Source organism: Typha angustifolia, chromosome 10 (genome assembly GCF_048772165.1).
Source record: "Typha angustifolia cultivar Huaian chromosome 10, ASM4877216v1, whole genome shotgun sequence".
In the NCBI taxonomy this organism is placed as follows: domain Eukaryota; kingdom Viridiplantae; phylum Streptophyta; class Magnoliopsida; order Poales; family Typhaceae; genus Typha; species Typha angustifolia.
The window spans coordinates 1320162-1343595 of record NC_133248.1 but is presented as its reverse complement, the minus strand read 5'-3'; the positions used below and the strand labels follow the sequence as shown (position 1 = coordinate 1343595).

Sequence of the window (23434 nt, the reverse complement as noted above, 5' to 3'; positions counted from 1 at the left end):
TAGATGGCCCGGCCCAGAGTATTCAAGCCCAATTAGGTTTATTGGTTAGTATTAGGGATAATTACACTTAAACTCCCGAACTATCATCATTTTTCACGTACCTCAGCCCATGAACTTTTTTTTTTTTATTTTTCGACACATAGACTCTCTAAACCATTGAAAATATCTTACCCTCCTGACGCCGTAGCTAAAAAGACCAACGTACCCCCATAAAAAATAAGCATATTTTAGTAAACTAAAATATATTTATTATAATTTTCTAAAACAGAAGAGTAAACCTGTCATATAATTTATAGATGAAAAAGATAATGAAAACCTAATATAAAAAGAGGGTGTTTGAGATATTTTTAATAGTTCAGGAGTGTCTATGTGTCATAAACAAGTGATAGTTTAAAGGAGCTAAGTATAATTAATTAACTCTTAGTTTTATTTATTTTTAAGATTTAAGGCTATTTCATTATTGGGCCAGGCCTTCCATCAAGTTGTATTGGGTTGAGATTTCAAGCTGGGTTTGAATGGTGTTTTCTCCAGCCAAGTTTAAAGAAAGACTTCTTTTTAAAATGACAGATATACCCTTTCTTTGAAGGGTTGATTACCCCTACCCCCTAAACCATATAGCTTTCTAATCCATAACTTTTTTTCTCTTTCTTAGAGAGTAAATAATCATTAAAATTATTCACTGATATTTTTTATTAAAAAAAAATGAAAATAAAAAAACAACTAAATTAAACCTTGAATTGATTAGATTTAATTCGAGCGTATTTTAAGTTTGAGCGTATTTTTAGCCGTTTGACTAGCATATTCAAGTTTATTGTTTTATAACACAGATCTCTGAACTATTAAAAATATCTTAAATATCTATTTCGTTAGATTTCCGTTATCTTTTCTATTTATAAATTGTCACGTGTAAGTGTAAGTCACGTGAGTAGCTGTATAATATATTTATCTCTATATTTTTGGAAGGAATTCTCAATGGGTATTTTTGGTTTTTTAAGCTTGATGAAGTATTTTTAATAGTTTAAGGAGTGTATGTGTAAAAGAGAATCTAGGAGAGATATATACGAAGAAGAATGAAAGTTTAAGGATCAAAGTGTAATTATCCAAAAAATATTGAGATGATTTAAAAAAAAGGCAAGGAAAACAAGGGTAGAATTGTCATTTTGGTTTATCCGAAACATTACACTCAAAGATAAAATAGGAAAAAAGAGAGTCCAAATTCCAACACGCACGTCTCTCTCCTTACCGTTCAAAGTCACGTTCCCAGCACGTGATTCGAAGTCCGCCGTATAATATACTCCTCCTCGTCTTCCTTCCTTCGGAGCCCGATCTCTCATCTTGGGCCCCTTTCTTCTTCCAAATCCGATCGAAACGAGAGATCTGGAAGGGTTACTCGTCGATTGGAGCGTCTCGGCGTATTGGCAGATGTTGGGATCTCGCAAATTTCGCCCTTTGCGGATCCAATTGGTGTAATTTAAGCCAGGAGTTGCGATCCTCGGACTTCTTGGGGGTTTAAATTCAGATTTTGACCACAATGAATTCACCTGGTAACTCCTCGAATCAAAAACTTGTAGCTGAAATCTTTCATGTTGCGTTGCGTGCCATATTTGTAGTTGTATTAACTTTTCTTGGAAAGTTGAGATCTTTCAATGTTCTAGTGTTGGCTGATCTGTGTAGAATTAGGGGGTAGGCTTTTTTTTTTAAAAAAAAATATAATTTTTATCTTAGCAACGAGTGCTAGGAGTAATTCATGACATATCTTGGATTCTAGTTGCTTTATCTGGAGAGATTGCCTAATTTATCAAGAATTTGTACGTATTAGACGCCAGTCTGGAAAAAGAAACGATTTTTCGTGTGATTCCATTTTTTTTTTTTTTTGGTTTTAGAGGTCTCTTAGATCCTCGCCATACTCTATATGCGCACAAGTAATGCCCTTGTCCCTAACATTGCCTTAGGAATTTTGGTCAAGAAACACGTGATCCCCTAGTTATTAATTTGGTCGTCTAGTTACCTAATATCTAGGAGCTTTTGATGTTTTCTGCCATCGAAATAACGAGAGATTGGATATGGACTAAAATCTCATTTAAGTTCTTCAGAAAGGTTGTATATTCTTTCAAAGGCCTCACAATATTTTGAGGGGGTTTAGAAATGGTGGGTTTTGTACTGTTCTATAAAGGCCATATTGTGGCTCATGTTAGTCATTGAACTCAAGGCAATAAAAATAGGTTTGGGTTGCTTCACTTTCACTCTTAAAGAACAGGACCGAACGAATCTCAATAAGATGCTCTAGTAGGAAGACAAGTTATTTTCCTCAAGCAAAGGAAGACAATAATGTGTCTACTGCTAACTATGCATTTGACATTACAAGGATTACTTCGATAAGAAAACTTAATCAGGCCTACATAACACTTTCATACCTGAGATGATCTTATTAGGCTATCGTTATTTCCATGAATACATGAAGCTTATTCCTACCCACCGTAATGATGAGTAACTTGCCTAACTTCTTTGGCGCATTAATTTTATTATTATTTATTATATGATCCAACAGGGATTGTTGAAATTTTTCACTAGTTAGGCCATTTGGGAAGGTTGAGACATACTTTAAGTGGCTCATCTAGTCTTTGAGCGACATTACTTTGACAGTTCTGTTACTTTCATATTGTGCTTGAGCTTTCACAGCCGACTTGACAGTCTACTTTTATTGGAGATAACTAAATCATGCGTGTATCTTATAATATCATGGAGTTGAAAGGTTCTTTAGAGGGAAGAACTATGCATGTGTCTGATAGTGTATTAGGAGTTACTGCCAATCTTATCTAGCATATGTTTTTGCAATCCAGAGCTGTGGTAATACTTCTGCATAGATGTGATACTGAAATTGTTGAGAGGGTATGTTCACCAAGATTCTATACAAGGTTATAGTTCTATATATGTACATATATAAATGTTCATTTGCAATATATAAATATGGACACCTATGTGCAGTCATATATATATATATATAATTATGATTTACTGAGATGGAAAAATATGTCGAGGTAGTTTTATGTAAAACTCAAAAATGGTATCTTATTGTTCATATGCCTACCTTAGTCCAGGAAACTTTTTTTATTTTATTTTATATATAAGTCTTCTCTTTTAGAGGTTCTTTTCTAAATTTTCAACATATGCGGTAATAATTAGGCAGGTGGATTCTTGATTTCTTTCAGGTGGTTCTTCAAGGAACACATCTGTTGTTGTTGTTGTGCTCGAAACTGGTGAAGTATATATCGTAACTAGCTTGTCCACAAGGAATGACACCCAGGTAGTTTACATTGATCCAACAACTGGTTTGTTATGTTATCTTGGGAAGCGCGGGCAGGATCTTTTTGATTCTGAGGAAGAAGCGTTAAACTACATAACCAATGGGTCAAGGTTCCTGTGCAAGAGTACAACATATGCCAGGGCACTATTAGGTTATTCAGTATTGGGGAGTTTTGGACTACTTCTTGTTGCAACAGGGCTGACTATCAGCGTACCAAATCTTCCTGGTGGTGGGTGTATATGTACAGTCACAGAAAGCCAGTGGATTAAGGTTCAACTTCAAAATCCTCAACCCCGAGGTAAAGGGGAAATAAAGAATGTCCACGAATTGGCCGAACTTGACATTGATGGAAAGCACTACTTTTGTGAAACGAGAGATATCACTAGACCGTTCCCAAGCCCTATGACTTTACAGCGTCCAGATGATGAGTTTGTATGGAATGGATGGTTTTCAAAACCTTTCAAAGACATCGGGCTTCCAGAACACTGTGTCATTCTTTTGCAGGTATGTTACCCACTGCTCCATTGCAAGTGCTTGACAAGCACGCGTAAAGCTTACATAGACACAAAGTACTTTTTTTATAGACATAAGCATTAAGATAAGCTAGATTAATCTAAAATCTTATATTTGGTTCCCAACTTTAAGTATAAACAGAAAACTTTTGAAGTGGAATAGCAATGAACTGCTTGGACTGATCACAAGTGAAAGAATAGGTCAAACTTCAATCTAGGTAGATTAGCATCCTACAGACCACTTTTCTGCAGTATTGGTTGGCTTAAGCCATATCTAGTTCTCAAATGGAATCTATGCTACATAAATCAGAGATCTAGGTTTTCGCCCTAAATTGTTTATAAATATGTTGGTTTCTATGGGCTTCTTCGATTTCAACATCAATTAGGGATGTGTAGGAGAATAGAAGAGAGAGGAGAGGAATTTAGTAGGGAAAAGGAATCAAAGGAGAAAGGAGCCATACTGACGGGATTGGGAAAAAAATTCTCATGCACAGTAATTCTGAATTCTTGGTTATTACATGACCTCTTTAAGCCCAACTTGGATTCTCATTTAGGAATAATATAAGAATCATAACTGAGAATCTGTATGCCTCAATTACGTAGTGAATCAAGTGATTTGAATACGTAATATGGTTTCCTTCTAAGAGTGACCTTTTCATTTCTTGTTTGCTTCATGTAGGATCTCCAAAGTGTTGGGTGTTTTTCTATCCTATGAACTTGATCATAGTATCCCTCTATTTGGAGAAGCTTTTGAATTCTTTTCGTGCAACTGGTTGATGTGTTGTTGTTAGCCCACTGCTAGCTTTTCTTATGGAGCAGAGACCAATCCTTAATTATCAAAATAACACCTAATAATATCTTCTGGCTTAAGAGTAAGTCTGATGGCGCAGCAAAGAAAATAATATGGCAGAAAAAAGGAATAAGAAGACAAATTCCACCATGCAAAGAATTGGTTTGGTGCGCCCAAAACTAGGTTTAATTGAAAAACAAACTTAGATTAATTAGCTAAGAAGGACTGACATGCAATGATGCAAACAACTTGCATTTCACCCTTCTGCAAACCCATGTCATGGAATAGGTGGGTTTCTTGGCAGTGATTGATCGAAGAAAAAAATGATTTCTCACATATGAAACCTTGAGAAAATCAGTTACTTTGACTGCTAAACAAGGTTCCGGATATCGGGATCGGGATCGGTATCGGCTGTATCAGTCGCTCGTATCGGATCAGACTATTTTTTAATTATGTAAAATTTTAAATATTACTTAAAAATACAAAAAAATTTTAAAAAATTTAGAAAAAATGATAAGAAAATAAAAATTACTCACATATGAAGTCTAAAAATTAAAAAATGTATTAACTTAAAATTTAAAATTTTAATGAATACCGAGTTGGCTATCATAAATTTCTGTGGTCTGCATCATCATAATCACCATAAGTTTGTAAATAATGATATTTACGATTTGGTGCTCCAAAAAGTGATACCATCATTCTAGTCATATTGTATGGATCTTATTGTGTGACTTGTATCTAAGGATGATAATAATCACCATATGGATTTTGCGTCTAAGGATATTGAGGATAATAACTAACGTATGGATTTTATGATGTCTCCAAACAATAAATACTCGATACACCATAATCATAGGGAGTAACATTCTCATGATAATGTTGCCGATATGTATGTATATCCTCAGTTTTTTTCTTTTTAATCCCTATGCTTCCTTGACTTTCCTTAGCAAATATAGATGAGATGATTTTATCACCAAGTATATCATCAAAATCATTAGGATTATTATTAGTACTAGTAGGTGTACTATCTCTCGCTATTGAACGACTTGTATCAGCTTTTGCTCTCGTTGTGGTCTCCTCCAGTATCTTATCTATCTATGAGTTATCTCTATCATATAATAATCTGTCATTTACTTTTCTGTTCATGGAGTCAAGGGGTCTTCTTCGTTAAAAACATAATTTAAATCAATCAACTGTTCACTTTCTGTCTTCTTAAATTTCTGTCCCTCAATCTCATATTTTAATGACATAAATATAACTTTTTCAATTTTTTCCATTATCAATCGGTTGCGTGTTTTGGTGTGAATTAAAAAGAAAGTAGTCTAATTTCTTTTCCATTGTGATAAATACACAGTTTAACTTAAAATCTTTTTTGCTATTGGTGTCAAATTTGATGTCTTATCCCATCCATAAAGAGACCATCAATTAATGAGAATTTGTCTGTGCAACTTTAGCAGTAATGAATTGCCCAGTTCTCAATCAATATTTCTTAATCTGAACTTAGAAAAATATTATTACAGACATTTAATAAGAAATTGATTATATTAAAAATTAAAATTAATAATAATAAAATTATTTAATTGAATCATAACTTCTATATTACAAATGATTTGTTTATGAATGTCGGGTTTAAGCCTGCCGATTAACTTCCTAACTCCCAATAAGACTTCAGCATCATAATTGATATTTGTATATAATTAAAATCTTATATTAAGAAAATACCCTGTGACAATTTAAAATTTAAAATTTGTAAGCATTCAAATTTTAAATATTCATAAATAAAAGTAAATTAGTATCTTAAAAGCATATTTACTAGCAACGTGTGTATCTCTATGTAGTTGTTTGAAGTCCATCATTTTTCACCACTTCCTATAATTTTTGCCGATATTTTTTTATGATTAATTCTTTTGCTGTCTATTGCCTTATAAGAAATCCATCTCAAAATTATCCTCACTGTCTATAAGTCGTAATACATTGACAAGAGGCTCAAATATTACTGTGACAATTATAATATCATTCCAAAATATATTTCCAAGAGCCATGTTCTTCAAAGTTTCATCTAAAGTTTTATCTTTATGTTTTATATTCTTAATTTTTGTAGACCACTTCTGTGATGTAAACATTTATGTAATGTCATCCTTGTAGCGCATGATGCCCTTTAATGTTAAAAAATAGGTGACAACTAGTAAGACCGAGTCTGATAATCTTTCTACTGCTAGTCATCTGTCTAAGTAAATTAAGAACCCAACTATGGTTGTATATAAAATTTGTTAACCTCTGACCTTCATATATAACTATGTCAATTCAAGCTCTTTTATAATATTCTCTAATATGAGATCAATATAATATGCCGCACATGATATCCAATGTAAATGAGGTCTCTTTATCATACGTAAATTTTTAGTAGCTTTATAATTTAGCCTATTATCAGTAACCACTTGGACTATTATTTTTTTACCTATGTTTTGTACGAACTCATCGATTAACTAACAAATATGATTTGCAATTTTAAAATGAGCAGTAGCATTCACATACTTCAGATATATTGATCTCTATTCCTGAGTACACGAAGAAATTGATTATATTTTTACTGTTTTGTGTACAGCATCTGTCACACATTAGTGTACAACTAAATTCATCCTAATATCGTTTAAATGTCTTAAATATAAATGTGAATCTCATTTATCTCTAACTCTAGATATTTAGTAGCAATATCATTTGAATTAGGAGGCAGAACACTAAGCCCTACTGTTGTGTAGCTTGTTTATCCTTCTTTTTGCCTATTAGATGAGCCAATATCTGCTTTTTAACTTCTACGGCCACTTGAGTGCAAGCTGCTATAATTAGTTACCTTTCAACTAAATGTTCTTTTAAACAGCTGACACCCTTGCTCATTTTCTTTCCACACTAGTTGCATTTAACACGTTTTTTATCTTGCCCAATAATGCTGCTGAAGCACTTAGCAAAGCCTTTTCATCTACTGTTTTTTTTCTCTAACCTCTTTGTCTTAGTTTCTTGTTGGTCCAAACTCTAGAGATCCACCGACTGACTACTATCCATAAGTCTAAATTATGAGTTCACGTTCTCTAAGCCACAAGTCAGCAGGAGGGAAGTTTCCTGAGGATGTCAAGTTCAAAATCGAATTCTAGATAATGTATCCCACGACATTCAAGGTGCTTGAAGCTCACTTGGAATGACATCCTTATGATCATCATTAAACTTCACCAAGTAAAGCCTGGACTTTTTTGCTTAATAACAACAGAATATCGCTAGGTCAAATGGGCATTGTTAGTCAATTAGCTAACTTCTTTTCCATGTCCAACCACTACCAGAATCTGAACTGAATTCAAATTTTCTTCTGTGACCCTTACTGGTGAAGGACTGAGAAAATTACAATTATTCCAGCTACTATTTGTTGAACACTTTTCCTGTCACATTGCATCTTCTTCAGAGTTATAAGAGGAGAATATGAAGTCGTTAAACAGCTGGATTCCGATCATTCAATGTACACATTATAGAATCATAAGGATCTTGGTCTCAGTTTGGAAATTATGTGAGGATATCTTTTTGATAACTGAATCATCTTTATGACATGTAATTGCTCTCACAGCTTCTTGTAGCGTCTCATTTGAGGAGGAACTTAAGGTAGGTTCAATTAATTTGGGTAGCATCTCACAGTGTTCTTTTAATGCAAATGATTCAATTCTCTGTAGCGACTATTCCCTATCTCAAGCAGTTTAGTTCCCTTCTTGCTTCATAATAAGAATTTGGCAACTTCTGATAAAGCATTTTGTCAGCTACGTGATTTTGATCAATCATGCATAGTTATTTAGTCATGTAAGCAAGTTCTTGAATTCAAATGATGGATACTGACATATCTTGTCCTTCTATGAGATATGAGGCAGGGGTCTTCTTTCTTCTATCTTGTCCTTATATATCTTTCCAGTTCTTGTTATGCTTCATTTTAGATTTATATCATCTTTGTTGTAAGCATCCACATCCTCTCTTAAGCATATATACATAATCCAATTGATAGCTAATGTTCTTAACTTTAATGGATCAGTACCCATCATCTATATGATTCACTAGTTGGCTCTCAAGTATATGCTGCTTTCAGGGGTTTGCTGAGTGCCGAGATTTCCGAAGCACAAGTCAGCAAAGTGGAAGGGTTGCTCTTATTGCACGCCGTAGTAGATTGCATCCTGGTACCCGTTATTTGGCTCGTGGGATAAATGCATGCTCTAGTACAGGTCATATATTACTTCTTGCCTTGTTATGAATAATGCTTCATGCCCCCAGCTTACTTCCTCAGTAGGTCTTCACACCATGTGTGGTGGGAACATGGTGGGTTCCATTTCCAACCCAACTTGGTACCCACCCCTTGAATTATACTCATTCTCACTGGCCTGAAGACTTATTGAAGGTTGGATGGGGGACTATAGCTTTAAGTTTATTCTTATTGTTGGTTATCAGTATAGAAAGGTCATGCACCACTTTTTGCTTATCTTTTTCTGAATCAGTCCATAATCCATATAATCTTTTGGAAGGGTAGGCATATTAGAAGATAATGAAGAGGTGCTCTATTTATGTTTTGTGCTTCATGGATGTATTCTTTTTTCTTTGACAGGGAATGAGGTGGAGTGCGAGCAACTTTTATGGATTCCTCGGAGAGGTGGTCAAGACGTTCCTTTTGCCTCATACATCTGGCGACGTGGAACTATACCTATTTGGTGGGGTGCAGAACTAAAACTTGCTTCTGTAGAAGCTGAAATCTATGTTTCAAAACAAGATCCTTATAGAGGAAGCTTGCAATACTACCAGAGATTAAGTAGGAGATATGGTACTCGGATATCTGAATCAAGTGAACTCAAGCAAAAGAAAATGCCTTCGGTTCCTATAGTGTGTGTTAATCTACTTAGATATGGTGAAGGGAAGTCAGAAAGTATTCTTGTTGAACATTTTAATGAATCTCTAAAATATATTAGGTCTACTGGGAAACTTCCTTATACTCTGTTACATCTGATAAACTACGACTGGCATTCAAGCGTAAAATTAAAAGGTGAGCAACAAACAGTGGTGGATCTGTGGAAACTTCTTAAGGCACCCACCATGGGCATTGGCTTTTGTGAAGGGAATTATTTTCCTCTAAAGCAGAAGCTCAAGGAATGTAAAGGATCGGTTGTATGTAATGATGACATTGAGGGTGGATTCTGTGTGAAATCACTTCAAAATGGGGTGATACGTTACAATTGTGCCGATTCTCTAGATCGAACAAATGCTGCTAGTTATTTTGGGGCTCTTCAAGTTTTTGTAGAACAATGTAGACGTTTAGGCATCTCCCTTGACACAGATGTAAATTTTGGGTTATCTTCCACGAATAGATATGCCGAGTTTGGTAATTATGTTGGAAATTCCAATCCTTTGCCTCCAGGGTGGGAAGAGCGTTCTGATTCTGTTACAGGGAAGCCTTACTATATTGATCATAATACACGGAGAACCACTTGGGAGCATCCATGCCAGGCAAATTCCCAGGACAAGCCATGGAAGAGATTTGACATGACATTTGATCAGTTCAAGAGCTCAACCTCCTTAGCTCCAGTAAATATATTGGCTGATCTTTTCTTGCTAGCGGGTGACATCCATGCAACACTGTATACTGGCTCGAAAGCAATGCACAGTCAGATCCTAAATATATTTAATGATGATAGTGGGAAGCTTAGTAAATTTTCAGCTGCACAGAATGTTAAAATCACTCTGCAGAGAAGATATCAAAATGTTATTGTTGACGGTTCTCGCCAAAAGCAGTTGGAGATGTTTCTCGGATTGAGACTCTTCAAGCATCTTCCCTCCATCCCTATTCATCCTCTTAAAGTAGGTAAAACTATTTATCTTGTTCTAATAATTGCAATACAACTCCATAGAAAATGTTTATTTTCAGGCGCCCTTTTTTCTTGTCAATGGTTTGATTAATCTGATGCTCTTTCAAGTCATTGCTTGTGTTGATAATTATGGTGCTTATGACAAAATAAATAAGTGATATATCCAGGGAATTGTGAACTCTGGAATGTGCATGTCTAGTGGCTGCATTTGAGATGCTTCTTTGGCTTGGATATTTATTGGTCTTCCTAGTGTCTAAGTGTAGCAGATTCTAGTAGCTTTAGGTTATATGAAAATGAAATCACACTTGTTGCTAAGAAATGCTTTCAGTATTCCGCAACATTCGGGTACGAGTTGTTTGACTTCTATTCTATCCTTAATTGTTATACCTACTACCTAAGAAAGTGTCCTTCTATCATTTATCCTTTTCAAATACTTGAAACTTTAAGGTGTATTTTGTGGAACATTATTTATTAGACATTTATGTCATGATGTAATAACTTGATATTTGAGTTTGGTGTGTTATAACCTGGAGTTATCCACAAAACCTATGATAATATCTAGTTCTTTTGATGGAACATTTTTAATTCGACACAACACTTTGCAATTTGCATTGTATCGAGATTAGTGCAAGAAAGAGATAGTTGACCCCAAATATTGGGGCCAAGGCTTGGTTGTTACTATAGTCTGGACCATTTGGTGTTGATGACATGTTTTAAATTACCTAATTTAGAGTGTTGCTGTGCTTTTGCTTTTCCTCGTCAGTTTATGTAGGAGGACATAAAGCAAAAAGTCCTGCATGATCCTCTATTTTGTCAAATTTGTCAATGAGTTCTGCATGTCTTTTGCTTGTCCTTAGTTTATGTTGGAGGAAATTAAAAGCAAACTCTCCTGAATTATCCTTGATATTGTCAAATTTGCAATGAGGTCTGCAACATGTAATTTTTGCAAAAGCAGCGGTTTATATTCTATAGCATGTTAGTCTTCAGAATACATGGCACTGGCTGAGTGTTGATTTAGATAATTAGTTTGAAGATCTCATCAAATTTATCAACCTTATGTTTTATATTCAGAACTTTACTCGATGATAATTCTTCTTGGCAAACATGTTCTGTTTACAGATGAATGATAATTGTAATATCTGAAACTTTTTTAAACTGGAAAATCTCTTATGACTTCTATATCTTTTTTCTCTGCATATTTTTTTATGGATTTGACCTTATCGCTTATGAAAATCTGTCTTAACACATTCGACTGAGCTTTTGGATCCATTTCAGGCATTATCACGGCCATCTGGATGCTTTCTGAAAACAGTTCCCAGCTTCTTTCCAACTGCTGATGCTGGATCAAGTCTTCTTAGTTATAAGAAGAAGGATCTAATTTGGGTATAGTGCTTTCTTTGTAAGCATTTTAATGCTAATGCAGGGTGCTTCTTTTAGCTACTGGTTTCTTTTTTATTTGTTCTGGTTTCATTTCCTAAGCTTCTTCTGTAAGTGTAGGATATGTTTGTTTTACAGGTCTGTCCACCAGCTGCAGATGTTGTTGAACTTTTTATCTATCTTGGAGAACCTTGCCATGTTTGTCAGATACTTCTAACAGTCTCACATGGTGAAGAAGATTCGTCATATCCAGCAACTGTAGATGTTAGAATTGGATGCAGTTTAGATGGGCTTAAGCTTGTTCTTGAGGTTCTCCTCTTACTGTTATGTCTCTTTTATATAAGTTTATGCTGCAAAAGTTATTGAACTTTTTTGCAGTAGTTGATTTTTGGGATAATTACTCTCTTGGAATAGAGAAAATCAAAATTTTAATTAATGATAAATTGTATCTTCATTTTTTTTCTCTTCCCTTTCTGTTTTGCTTGATTTTTTCCTGTGATTTGTTTCCTTAAAGCTGTCCCCTTCTTGGTGTACTGTGTTGAATCTTGTAGCACCCCAGAAATCTGTCTGAATTTCCCGTAATCCATTCTCCAGTTACACATAATTTATCTAGGAAAGCTTCTAAAGTGGGCTCTTGTCCTCTCTTATTTTTTGGATCCCAAAATCTCATTTTTACTGATATTTAATCATTAACTTGATCAATTCACCTCATATGTGACTTTTTAGGGATAAGATCATAGATTAGTTAAGGCCATTAGGTATGAGAATGGTAGTACTTTAGTTCTTAATAGAAGGGCTCTACTTGAACTCTTTTGACTTTTCATTATTTCATCAGCTTACGATCAACTTAGTTTCCTAGTCCTTACTAATGGGTTAAAAATTAAAATGAACATTTTCATAACCATATTGAAGACACTGATATTTGTTAGTTCTTTGTTAGGATTGTGTTTTAGGAATGTAATACTGTACTTACTAAATCATTTAGTTCTGAATCTTCTGATTCTTGTGGCTTTCTTGATATGGCACTCCATTCCTGTTATTGTGTGTGGTTTTGCTGATGATAACTTTGGTGATGTATATTAATCCATTCAAAATTTGTAGACCGACCTTCTAACTAGCCTCCTACTTCCAAGCTCCATTGTGCTAATGTGCCCCTTGGTCCTTGTTGTCATCTTTAACAAATTGGTGCAGATATTATTGTATAAATCTTTCAATGCCAGATGAAACCTGAATAACATGCAGTGTCTTTTCTGTTGTAGGGTGCATGCATCCCACAATGCTCAAATGGAACAAACCTTTTGATTCCTCTCACAGGAAAAACTGATCCAGATGATATAGCCGTCACTGGTAAAGGTGCACGTTTGCATGCTCAAGAAAGCTCTTACCTTCCTTTGTTGTATGACTTTGAAGAATTGGAGGGTGAATTGAACTTTTTAAACCGTATTGTTGCATTAACTTTCTACCCATCTATTCCTGGAAGGCCCATTACTCTTGGTGAGGTACAAATTTGATGTTGTAACTTGTAAAACTAGATACTTTGAAAAAAAGCGTCTTTTTTATTAGATCATTTAGTTCTTCTTGTTGTATATCTTGTTTTCCTTTCTTTTTTCCTTTTCTTTTTGTTGGTTTTCACTATAGTATATAATCTTTTTCTGTATGGTCATTCTTTTTACTTGTTATATAAATCAATCTTCTTTTGTTCACGTTCTTTTTAGTCTTCATCATTTTAATCACCCTGTGATCCAAATGAGAAGTTTAAACAAGCAATCTCAGGTTGATGACAATAATGCTTTATTATGATGGTGCACTTTACTTTTGGTTTGCAAAATCTTGACAAATCTTATGCTTGCCATACTTTATTCTGCAATCAAAGAGGTGGAATTGTCTTCTATTTGAAGTTATCTTCTCCACTTTATTAACTTGGCAACCATTTTGTGTAACTATCTGGTTGGTGAGCAACCTTCAACTCTGATCAAATGACTAATTCATTAAATTTCTTGTCTGTGAACTGACTAATTGCTTGTGTTTTTTGAGAGAAGTGGGCGCAGATAAACCATTAGGTGTTGTTGAGATTCAAATCAGAATAAGTCTCTTTAACCATCTGAGCACAGTACAGTTGGCCACTTAAGTTGCTTGTTACTGATAAATAGATGAATCTAGTACCTTTTAGATTTTGCATTTAGGTTTTAGGACGGCAAACTTTAAGTTGAATAGCAGAAACCTCCTTTCAATGGCTTACATGTTTTTGAGTCTGTTAGAGAAGATCAGAAGACTTGCTTTGACCAATACCAGGCAGCTAATAATGATTTTTCTTCGTTTCTTATTATTTGTTTACATGCAAATGCAGTCAAGGTGAATCAGAATACATGACATCTTCCAGTAACTGAAAGTTGATTGTTTATTGTTTTATTAGTCAGAGATGTCATGATTGAGACACAAGAGACCTAGAACTCTTCTCTTTCCTCAGCTTTTTTTCCCCTTTTTTGTGCCAATTTAGAATCTTATGAACAAAATATCCTCTGTAATTCATGGGGTACAATATACATGATATATGGAATTATTGACCACACCGATTTTAATGCTGGCAAACTTTCCTTTTCCTATTAATTGTATTTGGGTAAGTGCTCGGAAGTCAGAACTATGAGTTTGTACTTTGTTTCTTTGTTAACTAATGATGGAGATAACTTTACTTACCAAGTCGTGAAACCACAATACATCCATGCCATGTCTCCATTTCTAGGGAATGGGTTTCATATTGACACGGCTTGTAAAACAAACCGTAAATCATTTTGGAGCTCTAGTGTGTTTTATATTGTATGCACTTGCACATATATCTGCGAAAGGACTTGGATGTGGATGATCATAAAGATGTTGACAACATGTAAATTTCTTTCCTTTTGTGTAAAATTTGACAGCTATTTCATTAATAACATTGTAGTGCTTCACTGTGAATAAGCCCTCGTTTGTTTCTGTAATTCATTTGAGTTCTGGTTTGCTTTCAATAGATGGATCATTGCTGATGCTGAGCATAGTTAATATCTTTTCATTTTCAAAGTTCTTAATTTATGATGGATAGAATTTTATTTGGTTTGTTCTGTAGTTCTTTCACCTTAGATAACTAATAAACTATGAATGAATGTCTCTAACAGATTGAAGTACTTGGAGTTTCTCTTCCATGGAGTGGTATATTTACTAATAACAAACCTGGTGCTGAGTTCATCAAGCTTCTCCAAGAAAGATCCAAGAAGGCTGAAAATCTTCCATGTGATTTAGATGTAAAGGACTCCACAAATCCTTTTCTGTCAGACTCCTATAACAATGCTGGAGCTTCTTGCAATCAAAATAGTCTATCATTAGTTGAATCAAGTGCTGCAAACAATGTTTTTGATTTTCTCACGGGAGATTACGTATTACCAAATCAGCCAGAAATTTCAAACAGTGGAAATAGTCCTTTGAGCAGTGGAGTAATTGATTTCTTTGACAATTCTGTTTTTGAAAACCCTTTTTCTGCTGCACCGGATGTGTCCACTGAATCACATAATTTAAATATACAAGAATATGATGGCACTCAGCTGTACATCAACATATTCAAATCCTTTTATGAATCTAATAAGGTAATGCTGTTTCCTTCACAGCATTTTCTGTTTTATGGAATTCAATTATGTATGTTTTTGTTCTTTCTATTTAGCTGATGTTAACTTATTAACCTATTTGTTCTGACTATATTTTATTTGCACTAGTTAGTTAGTTAATGAGCTGCGCCATCGCCATCTTGTGGTTTCTCCAATATCTGTTTCCTTTTCCTTTAATTTCTTGTAGATGCAATTTTAATGCTCTCAAAGTCTTTAAGAATCACGAAGATGGCTTTTATTATAATTTTATCTTGTATTTTATAATGGACTTATGTGAACTTTCAATTTATAAGAATCAGTCTTGGTTCAAACAAGTTTTGGCTAGAATTGTTTTTCTCCACTGGAACTTCAAGTTCAAATAAATTTTCTCTTCAGTTGAGAAATTTTCACATTATCTCTGGTTCATATCACTCATCGATAGCCAGTGAAACATATACATTTGCCAGGAGCACTTTTGAATCAAATCATGACAACAAATCAGAATGGTTTACAAAAAACAGTTTGTGCATGCTTTCACCTGGTGGTATTATGCAGCTGCTTGGAGATCAAGAAATGGCCATGTCAACTCTGCATATTGTTGTTTATTTTCATGACCTTACATTTGTTTTCTGGGATTTTTCCCTTTAATTATATTTATCTTTAATCTTAATGTTCTGCATTCATTGGTATATATGTGCTAATTGTTCTCTCTTGCTGTTAGCTATACATGAATATGTGCTTAGTAGATTTCTATTAAGAAATATTTTATAGGATTTTAGCTTTTGTATACTCCCGATGGAGAATATTTATCTAGCTAAATGGCTAAACTGCTTCTGTTGCTAGTGATCCTGTTATATCTATTTTATTTCTCATAACACATCATTTTTAGGGGAAGAAAATTGACTTTGAGCAATCGCTGAAGCTCGAAATTGGGCGCCTTCGCTTGAATCTTTCTGCTGCTCAAAGAGACAGAGCTTTATTGTCAATCAGCACTGATCCTGCAAAAATAGATCCAAATCGCTTGGTTGATTATTCTTACTTAGTGAGATTATGCAACTATGCAGATAGCCTGGCATTGCTTGGCCATAGTTTTCTTGAAGATCAGATTAATGCTTCCATTGGTCTTGAACAAGTTGATAATAATGTCATAGACTTTTGGAACATCAACGAACTTGATGAAATCTGCTTTGGTGGGATGTGTGAAGTTCATTTTGGTACTTCAGACATTTCTTCCAGTAGACCTTCAAGTGGAAGCTCTCCAGTGTTTCTTCTTTGTTCTCAGTGTGAAAGAAAAGCTTGCAAATATTGCTGTGCTGGGAAGGGAGCTTCCCTTCTACTAAGCAACAACTACAAGGATATGAAAATCTACAGCAGTTCATCAAGCCAAAGTGGATCTAATCATGGAGGCCAATCTGAATGGCTTAGCCATTCAACCTCTACAGATGGAGTTATATGCAAAGAGTGTTGTAGTGATGTTATCTTGCATGCATTGTATGTAGACTATGTCAGGGTACTGAATAGCTTGCGGAGAAAAAATCGTGCAGACAATGCAGCAAATGAAGCTCTGGGTCAAGTTCTTGGACATGAACTTAGCAGAATATCTAATTTGCAAGGTATTGAAATTGGAAAAAAACAATTAAAGAAGCTATTAAATGGAGCTGAGTCCCTTGCTGAATTTCCATCAGCAAGCCTATTACATACGGTAATATCATTCTTTCCTGATTCTTTGTCCATTCTCGATGTGAGGGTGACCAACTTTTTCTAATATATATGATGGGTCTATACAATTATCATATGTAAGTTGACTTTTAAGAATCCAAATTTTATGTTCTGTTATTTTAACTTCTAAAAAGAATGTACAACAAAGAAAAGCATGAGAACTGTTCTTGTGGATCTCCTCAAGTTGACAAAATAGTTCCATCAAGGAATATGAAAATCATTAACTTGTTCTAGCGCTTGTTTTAATAAGAAAATCTCCCTTTCAGTTTGAAGAAATTTTGATTTATATACTCATTTAGTTCAGAAATTTAGTATATTCTAATTTTTTTTCCAATGTAGTAGAGAATTAAGAATGTTTCAAGAAAGCAATGATGGTTGTGCCAATGGCACGTGCCGGTCGGCATGGGGCGTGGCGATCAGCGTGTCAGTGGCACACATTTATAATATTTTTAATAAAAATTTTAGGATATTTAGAGATGTTTTAGATCTTCGGCATGCCAATTTTTAATTTTTTGATTTAAATATATGTATTAAAACCTATAGTGTTTTATTTTTAGATTATTTTTGTAAATGACATATTTTATTAAAGATAAAGCAATAGTTAAATATATATATTATTCAACACATAATATGATTGAATACATTTATTAAAACTAATATTAATGATTGAATACTCTATAATATAATTAAACACATAATAATATTCAGCACATAGTATTAATTAATAATTATTTAATAATTAAAATTAATATCTAATTGAACGTAAAATGATGAGGAGGATCAAATACTTTATTTGTCAGCACAAGAATAACACGAGAATGTTGTATTAAATATTGTCGATAATCTTTAAAACTTATTCACTGATAAAATTGATTGTAATGTCCTACATAGTTTTCATACAAATAAGAATTTTATGATATGATATGAATAGTGAACATATACGGGAACAATTAGCATCGGCACAGGCACATCGTAAGTATATGTAGATTATGAATATGGAGTATAATAAGGGTGTTGTAGCTTTAGTGGGTGTGGCCGATATGATGGTAATGATGATGAACTAATATCATCCTGTGACCGCACCTCTCCTAATGCTCTGCTTGATATGATGGCAAATCTTGTGGTTGTCTAGGTCTGGTCCCGTGGTCTTAATCTTGGGTGGCACGTGTAAAATTTTTCTACTCTGTAAAAATAATACTTATGAAAAGGTTGTGTAGCAAGGATGCATGTCTCATCTTCATCATCACCGTCACCAGATCGAGTTTTGTCATTATCACTATCATCATCGTCTCTAGTTTCATCATCATTAATTTTATCTAAACCTTCTAAGTGATCAATTGATTATGAAGATAACTAGTCATGAAAATCTAGCTTGATTAGTAGTTAATTGATGATGATTAATAAAAATAAGAATTTTTTTAAAAAATGAGCACGACGTGTCATTTGTTAAGAAAATGATCAAAATTGATTTGATGATGATTGATGAAAATATGAAAACTTTCGAAAAAGGGCTCCACATCGGCATAATGACCGGTACACGGCTGTGCTGTGTCACTACCGGCACGGCCATCCTTGATAAGAAATTGATTTCAATTGAAAGACCCAAAAGCCCACCCCTTGCCCCTCCTCTTTCATCGCTTATATTATCCTGATATCCTCATCATGCACTTGAAGAATCATCAAACATAGCGAATAGCTTATCCTTGATAGTTAAGGCATTCTCAATTTTAATTTTACTTCAGCCATATATTTGATATTTTGATGAATTTCATAATTTTATTGGGTCAATTCTAGTTGCTTTGAGGTGGACCATTTATTTCTTGGGAAGAACATTTTTATCCAAAGAATGATATTTTTACCGTTGATGTTTAGTTGGTGATCACATATAGAAGGTTACTTGTTTTGTTGCCTTCTGCATAGATGGAAGAGATCACTTGCTGTTACATTTTTTGTGGTCATAGTCATCATCCTTTTTCTTTCATATCTCCAATTACTTTCATATACCATATCTTTGAAGTTTGAAGATTACAAGTAATTGGTAATATCTCGTAAATCTAATTTGTGGTTTAGTAAAACACTTTGGTATAAAATGTAATATTTAAAAATGCTACCAAGTAATCTTTGATACTTGTTTGGATTCATAATTTATTTTCTCAGTGAAGGCATATTGTTTAAATTACATAAGGATGTGTGTCATCACAAGGTCAGCATCTCTGCTGCAATAGTAGTAAGATGTAGAAAACCATAGTGTTTTCCTCTACAACTTAGAATCCGTTGCTTATATAAAATCTTAAATGCCCTCCTGAAGCAGTTAAAGAAAATGCATTTATATCCTGTAATCTAGCTTTTATCTCTTTATATGTTTATATAGATACCAGGGTATGTGATATCATAAGGTGGGGTCTTTTTTTCGCTTCATTATTCTCCTTTCTCATTATCGGCCCAATTTAGTAATTTAACTTTCAGCATTCGACATGAACTTATAATTTCAATGAACATGTCATCATTTACCTTTTCTAAATGGGTCAAATTGAAGTTCCAGATGAGAATCGCCTAGTTTACAAAAATCTTTCCTGGAATTGGTGTGCATAATTCACTAATCTGAAATTGCAGGTGGAAACAGAAGTGGGATCTGAACCATTATTAACGCTACTATCACCTCTTGGTCTTGGAGAACAGCATTCTTATTGGAGAGCTCCACCTGGTCTTTCCTCGGCAGAATTTTCAATTGTCCTTGGAAGTTTATCTGATGTTTCAGGGGTTGCAATGATTGTCAGTTCGTGTGGTTATACATCCTCTGACTGCCCTATTGTAAGAATCTAGCAGCATCCTCTTAATGTTAGTATATTCAGCATAAAATATATCAGTTTTTCTGAAATAACCTTATAATTCTTTTGGAAAACTTCTATCTGCTATCTAACTAAAACAATTAAAATATTTGTTTGTCACAATAACTTCACATTCGTTTTTCACTATAATCTTATGAGATATCATAGGAATTTTTTGTAGAATTAAACAAAAAGAACTAATTTGCAGAAATTTACTACTAGATTTTGTTCCATATAGTGCTATGCTGATGGTAAACATAGGTAAGGCCAAAAAGGAAATGGACAATGTTTAGCGCTTGCAGTGAGAAAACATATTGTATTGTTGACTAAACCCAATTCCCCAAACAAACACTTCCTAGGCCCTACTAAGTCATTTAAGTTTATTGGACTTTTAATATAAGATATGCCCTAGTGGAAAACCTACTCATATATTAGTTAATCAAATTCAGATGTAATGTAAGACTCTAATAGGACTATGATGATTGGTCTTTGTTATTTCTTTTGTGGTCTCAATGGTCCATTACTCTGGTAATTTCATTCTCTATGTTTTAGCTTCATTTTGGATAAAACACTACTTTTTATGTAGTCCATCTCTTTTTCATTGTGATACACTTTTCCCCAATTGCATTTATTTCTCTTACATTCTATCACTAGTGCCATCTGTCCTTGTACAGGTACAGATATGGGCAAGCAATACAATTCATAGAGAAGAGCGATCATTCATTGGAAAATGGGATGTAAAATCACTATTATCATCCTCCCCTCAACTATATGGGCCAGAAAAATCAAGTAGTGCTGGTGATATTGATATTCCAAGGAATATGAAATTTCACTTTCCTAATCCTATTCGTTGCCGCATCATCTGGATAACATTGACTATCCAAAAGCCTGGTTCCAACTCAATTAAGTTTTCTGAAGAATTTAATCTTCTATCTTTAGATGAGAGTTCAAGTACAGAAATTAAACCACCTGGTTCTATGAATATGACCAACACTAAAAATTCAGTCATCCATGCAAAAAGGCTTATAGTTTTTGGCAAGTCTTTGGGAAAGGAGATGAGCCAGAATGCATCACTTCAAGTTCCTGAAATGATGAGAATGAAAAGTTTGTTGGATAGAGGTCCACAACTGGGTCGATTTAGGGTAAAGTTCTCTATGGCTTTTGGTGACGTGATTCTCTGAACTTCATTTTAATTTTTTCCCAGAACTGATTCTATTTTTTTGTTCTTCCAGATTCCAGTTGAATCTGAAAGGTTAATGGATAATGATCTTGTCCTCGAGCAGTATCTCCCGTCTGCTGTGACTGGAATAGCAGGATTTCGCCTGGATGCTTTCAGTGTGATAAAACCGCGAGTTACCCATTCCCCCTCTTCTTTTGATGTAGATATCTGGGACTCTTCAACATATCTAGAAGATAGGTTCATCTTGCCTGCAGTTCTATATATTCAAGTTTTTGCTCTTCAGGTAAGTCCATTCTCAGTTATTGCATTTGCATGGTTATTCGATTATATTTTCTGTTTTCTCCCCTCTTCTTGGAATTATTACAATTTTATTGAAAATCTATGTTTTTATTTACGTGCATTTTGTTGTTCTCTATTTTATTTGATTTATTCATATGTTCTGGTTTCCCAGAGGACAATTTATATTATTACTTTCATTTGCTTGATGTTAAGCTTTCGCATTATTAATTTCAAAGGCACTTATATTTGGTAGGAAAGTACATATAAGTTTTGCTATATGATTGTAGACTGATCATGTGGAGGTCATGACGTCACTGTTGACTCTTCGTTAATCTTCGGGAGTTCTCTTCTATACTTTCCAATTTCCATACGTCCTAGAAAATTACAAGTCTTCTAAGTTATCTAGATCTGAATAGATGATCAAACTAGGCAGTGCCATATATCGATACTATATATGATTACAATCTGAATCACATACAACAGCATTTCATGGAAAAAAAGAAGAAATGCAGAGCGGTATGTAAGCATTTCCTGTAATATTACATAGTCATGCACATGTATGATCAGAAAAATAATTTTTGATTTCATAACAAGTTGAATATACTTTGTGTCAAAAGGAAAAATACTTAGTGACTGGTCAAAATAATAGAATGATCAACTAGACATACAATCGCATGGTATCCCATCAACCTGTCATAGTGGCAAAAATCCCTAGATGACCATTCCAGCAAATTAAATAATCAAAAGTCGCAAACATCCCTGAACAGAGAGTTCAGTTAAGAGTTCAATGTTCTTACATTAACAATCCTTTGCTTCTATACTTTGTTTTTTTTAACATGAATCTTCTGTCATAACATATCGCCTTTGTATCGTTCTTTTTTTACAGGAACCAAGAAACCTTGTAACAGTAGGAGTATTTCGGTTACCGGAAGTAAAGCCTATGACGGCCCTTTATTTCGATTTTCCACAACCGATAGAAGCCAGGATCATGATTTTCAAGTTATTTGGTGATGTTACAGCGTTCGCCGATGACATTTCTGAGCAGGAGAGCTCAAATGTGAGGAATTTTCCTTTGGCCTTGGGGTTATCCTTGTCAAATAGGATCAAGTTGTATTACTATGCAGAACCATATGAGCTGGGAAAGCGAGCAAGCCAATTTGTAATTTGATTGCCTTCAAGGTGAGGGAAGTACTCTCCTTTGTCCTCTCTCTCTCCCCTTCTCTCCATTTCACCATTAAATCCATCTACATTTTGTTTGTCATTTTCTTGTCTGTACAATTGTACATGTCATCATAGAACATCCACGATGATTATTCGGCATTTGGATGCAATGAGGAATTTTTGCTGGTGCAAATATAAGACAAATATAAGCTTTTTCATAAGATGTACAATGTTTTTTTTATTGTCTATTCGAGAGCTTTATTCACTATTTTTTTAAAAAAATCCTCTTTTATTTCACTATTTTTAGTTTGACCCTTCCCTTTTTCTTCCATTAAATCATAGAAAATGAATGTTCTACTTTGTTCTCTCTTTTGAAATCTATTATCAGATATAAATATGGGTGGTTTTTTTTTTTTTTTTTTTGGCATAATTGCTGTTGTCATCATGATTAGTTGTTGACGGAATATCTATAGAATATTTAATTTGTTAAAAGTTAATAAATATATATATAAATAATTAACTTATCTTTTTCTTTTTAATATTAAAGTTTAGACCATAAAATATTATCATTAATTCTTGCAAAAAGTAGAATTTCTTTTCTTGTACATACTATGTATGATAGAAGGGCAAAATGATCTCACCAACTCTAAATCCTGTTGCAATAGTGATTAGTTAGATTTAAAAGAGCTTAATTCGAGAGGGATTACGTAAAAATTCTTGTTATTTAATGCGTAATTAAACACGTAATTATGTGGGGGTGTCAAAAGAAAATGTCCCTTAATTAACTCACGTCC

General features: G+C 34.1%; 1 protein-coding gene across 1 annotated transcript; it reads left to right on the top strand.

The window, feature by feature from the left end:
* Window positions 1-1304: 1304 nt before the first annotated feature.
* On the top strand, window positions 1305-22870 carry LOC140769365 (probable phosphoinositide phosphatase SAC9). The gene is made up of 13 exons (XM_073110052.1): window positions 1305-1544; window positions 3210-3808; window positions 8724-8856; window positions 9234-10477; window positions 11761-11868; window positions 12001-12171; window positions 13122-13361; window positions 15012-15476; window positions 16363-17175; window positions 19806-20003; window positions 20695-21162; window positions 21253-21483; window positions 22366-22870. The coding sequence occupies exons 1-13, from the start codon at window positions 1532-1534 to the stop codon at window positions 22645-22647; spliced, it is 4965 nt and encodes a 1654-aa protein (XP_072966153.1). The 5' UTR covers window positions 1305-1531; the 3' UTR covers window positions 22648-22870.
* The last annotated feature ends 564 nt before the right edge of the window (window positions 22871-23434 follow it).

Coding starts and splice junctions, on each gene's coding strand:
- LOC140769365 (XM_073110052.1), top strand. Junction 11,869..12,000: donor AGAAGAAGGATCTAATTTGG/GTATAGTGCTTT, acceptor TTTGTTTTACAG/GTCTGTCCACCAGCTGCAGA. Junction 21,484..22,365: donor TTCAAGTTTTTGCTCTTCAG/GTAAGTCCATTC, acceptor CTTTTTTTACAG/GAACCAAGAAACCTTGTAAC.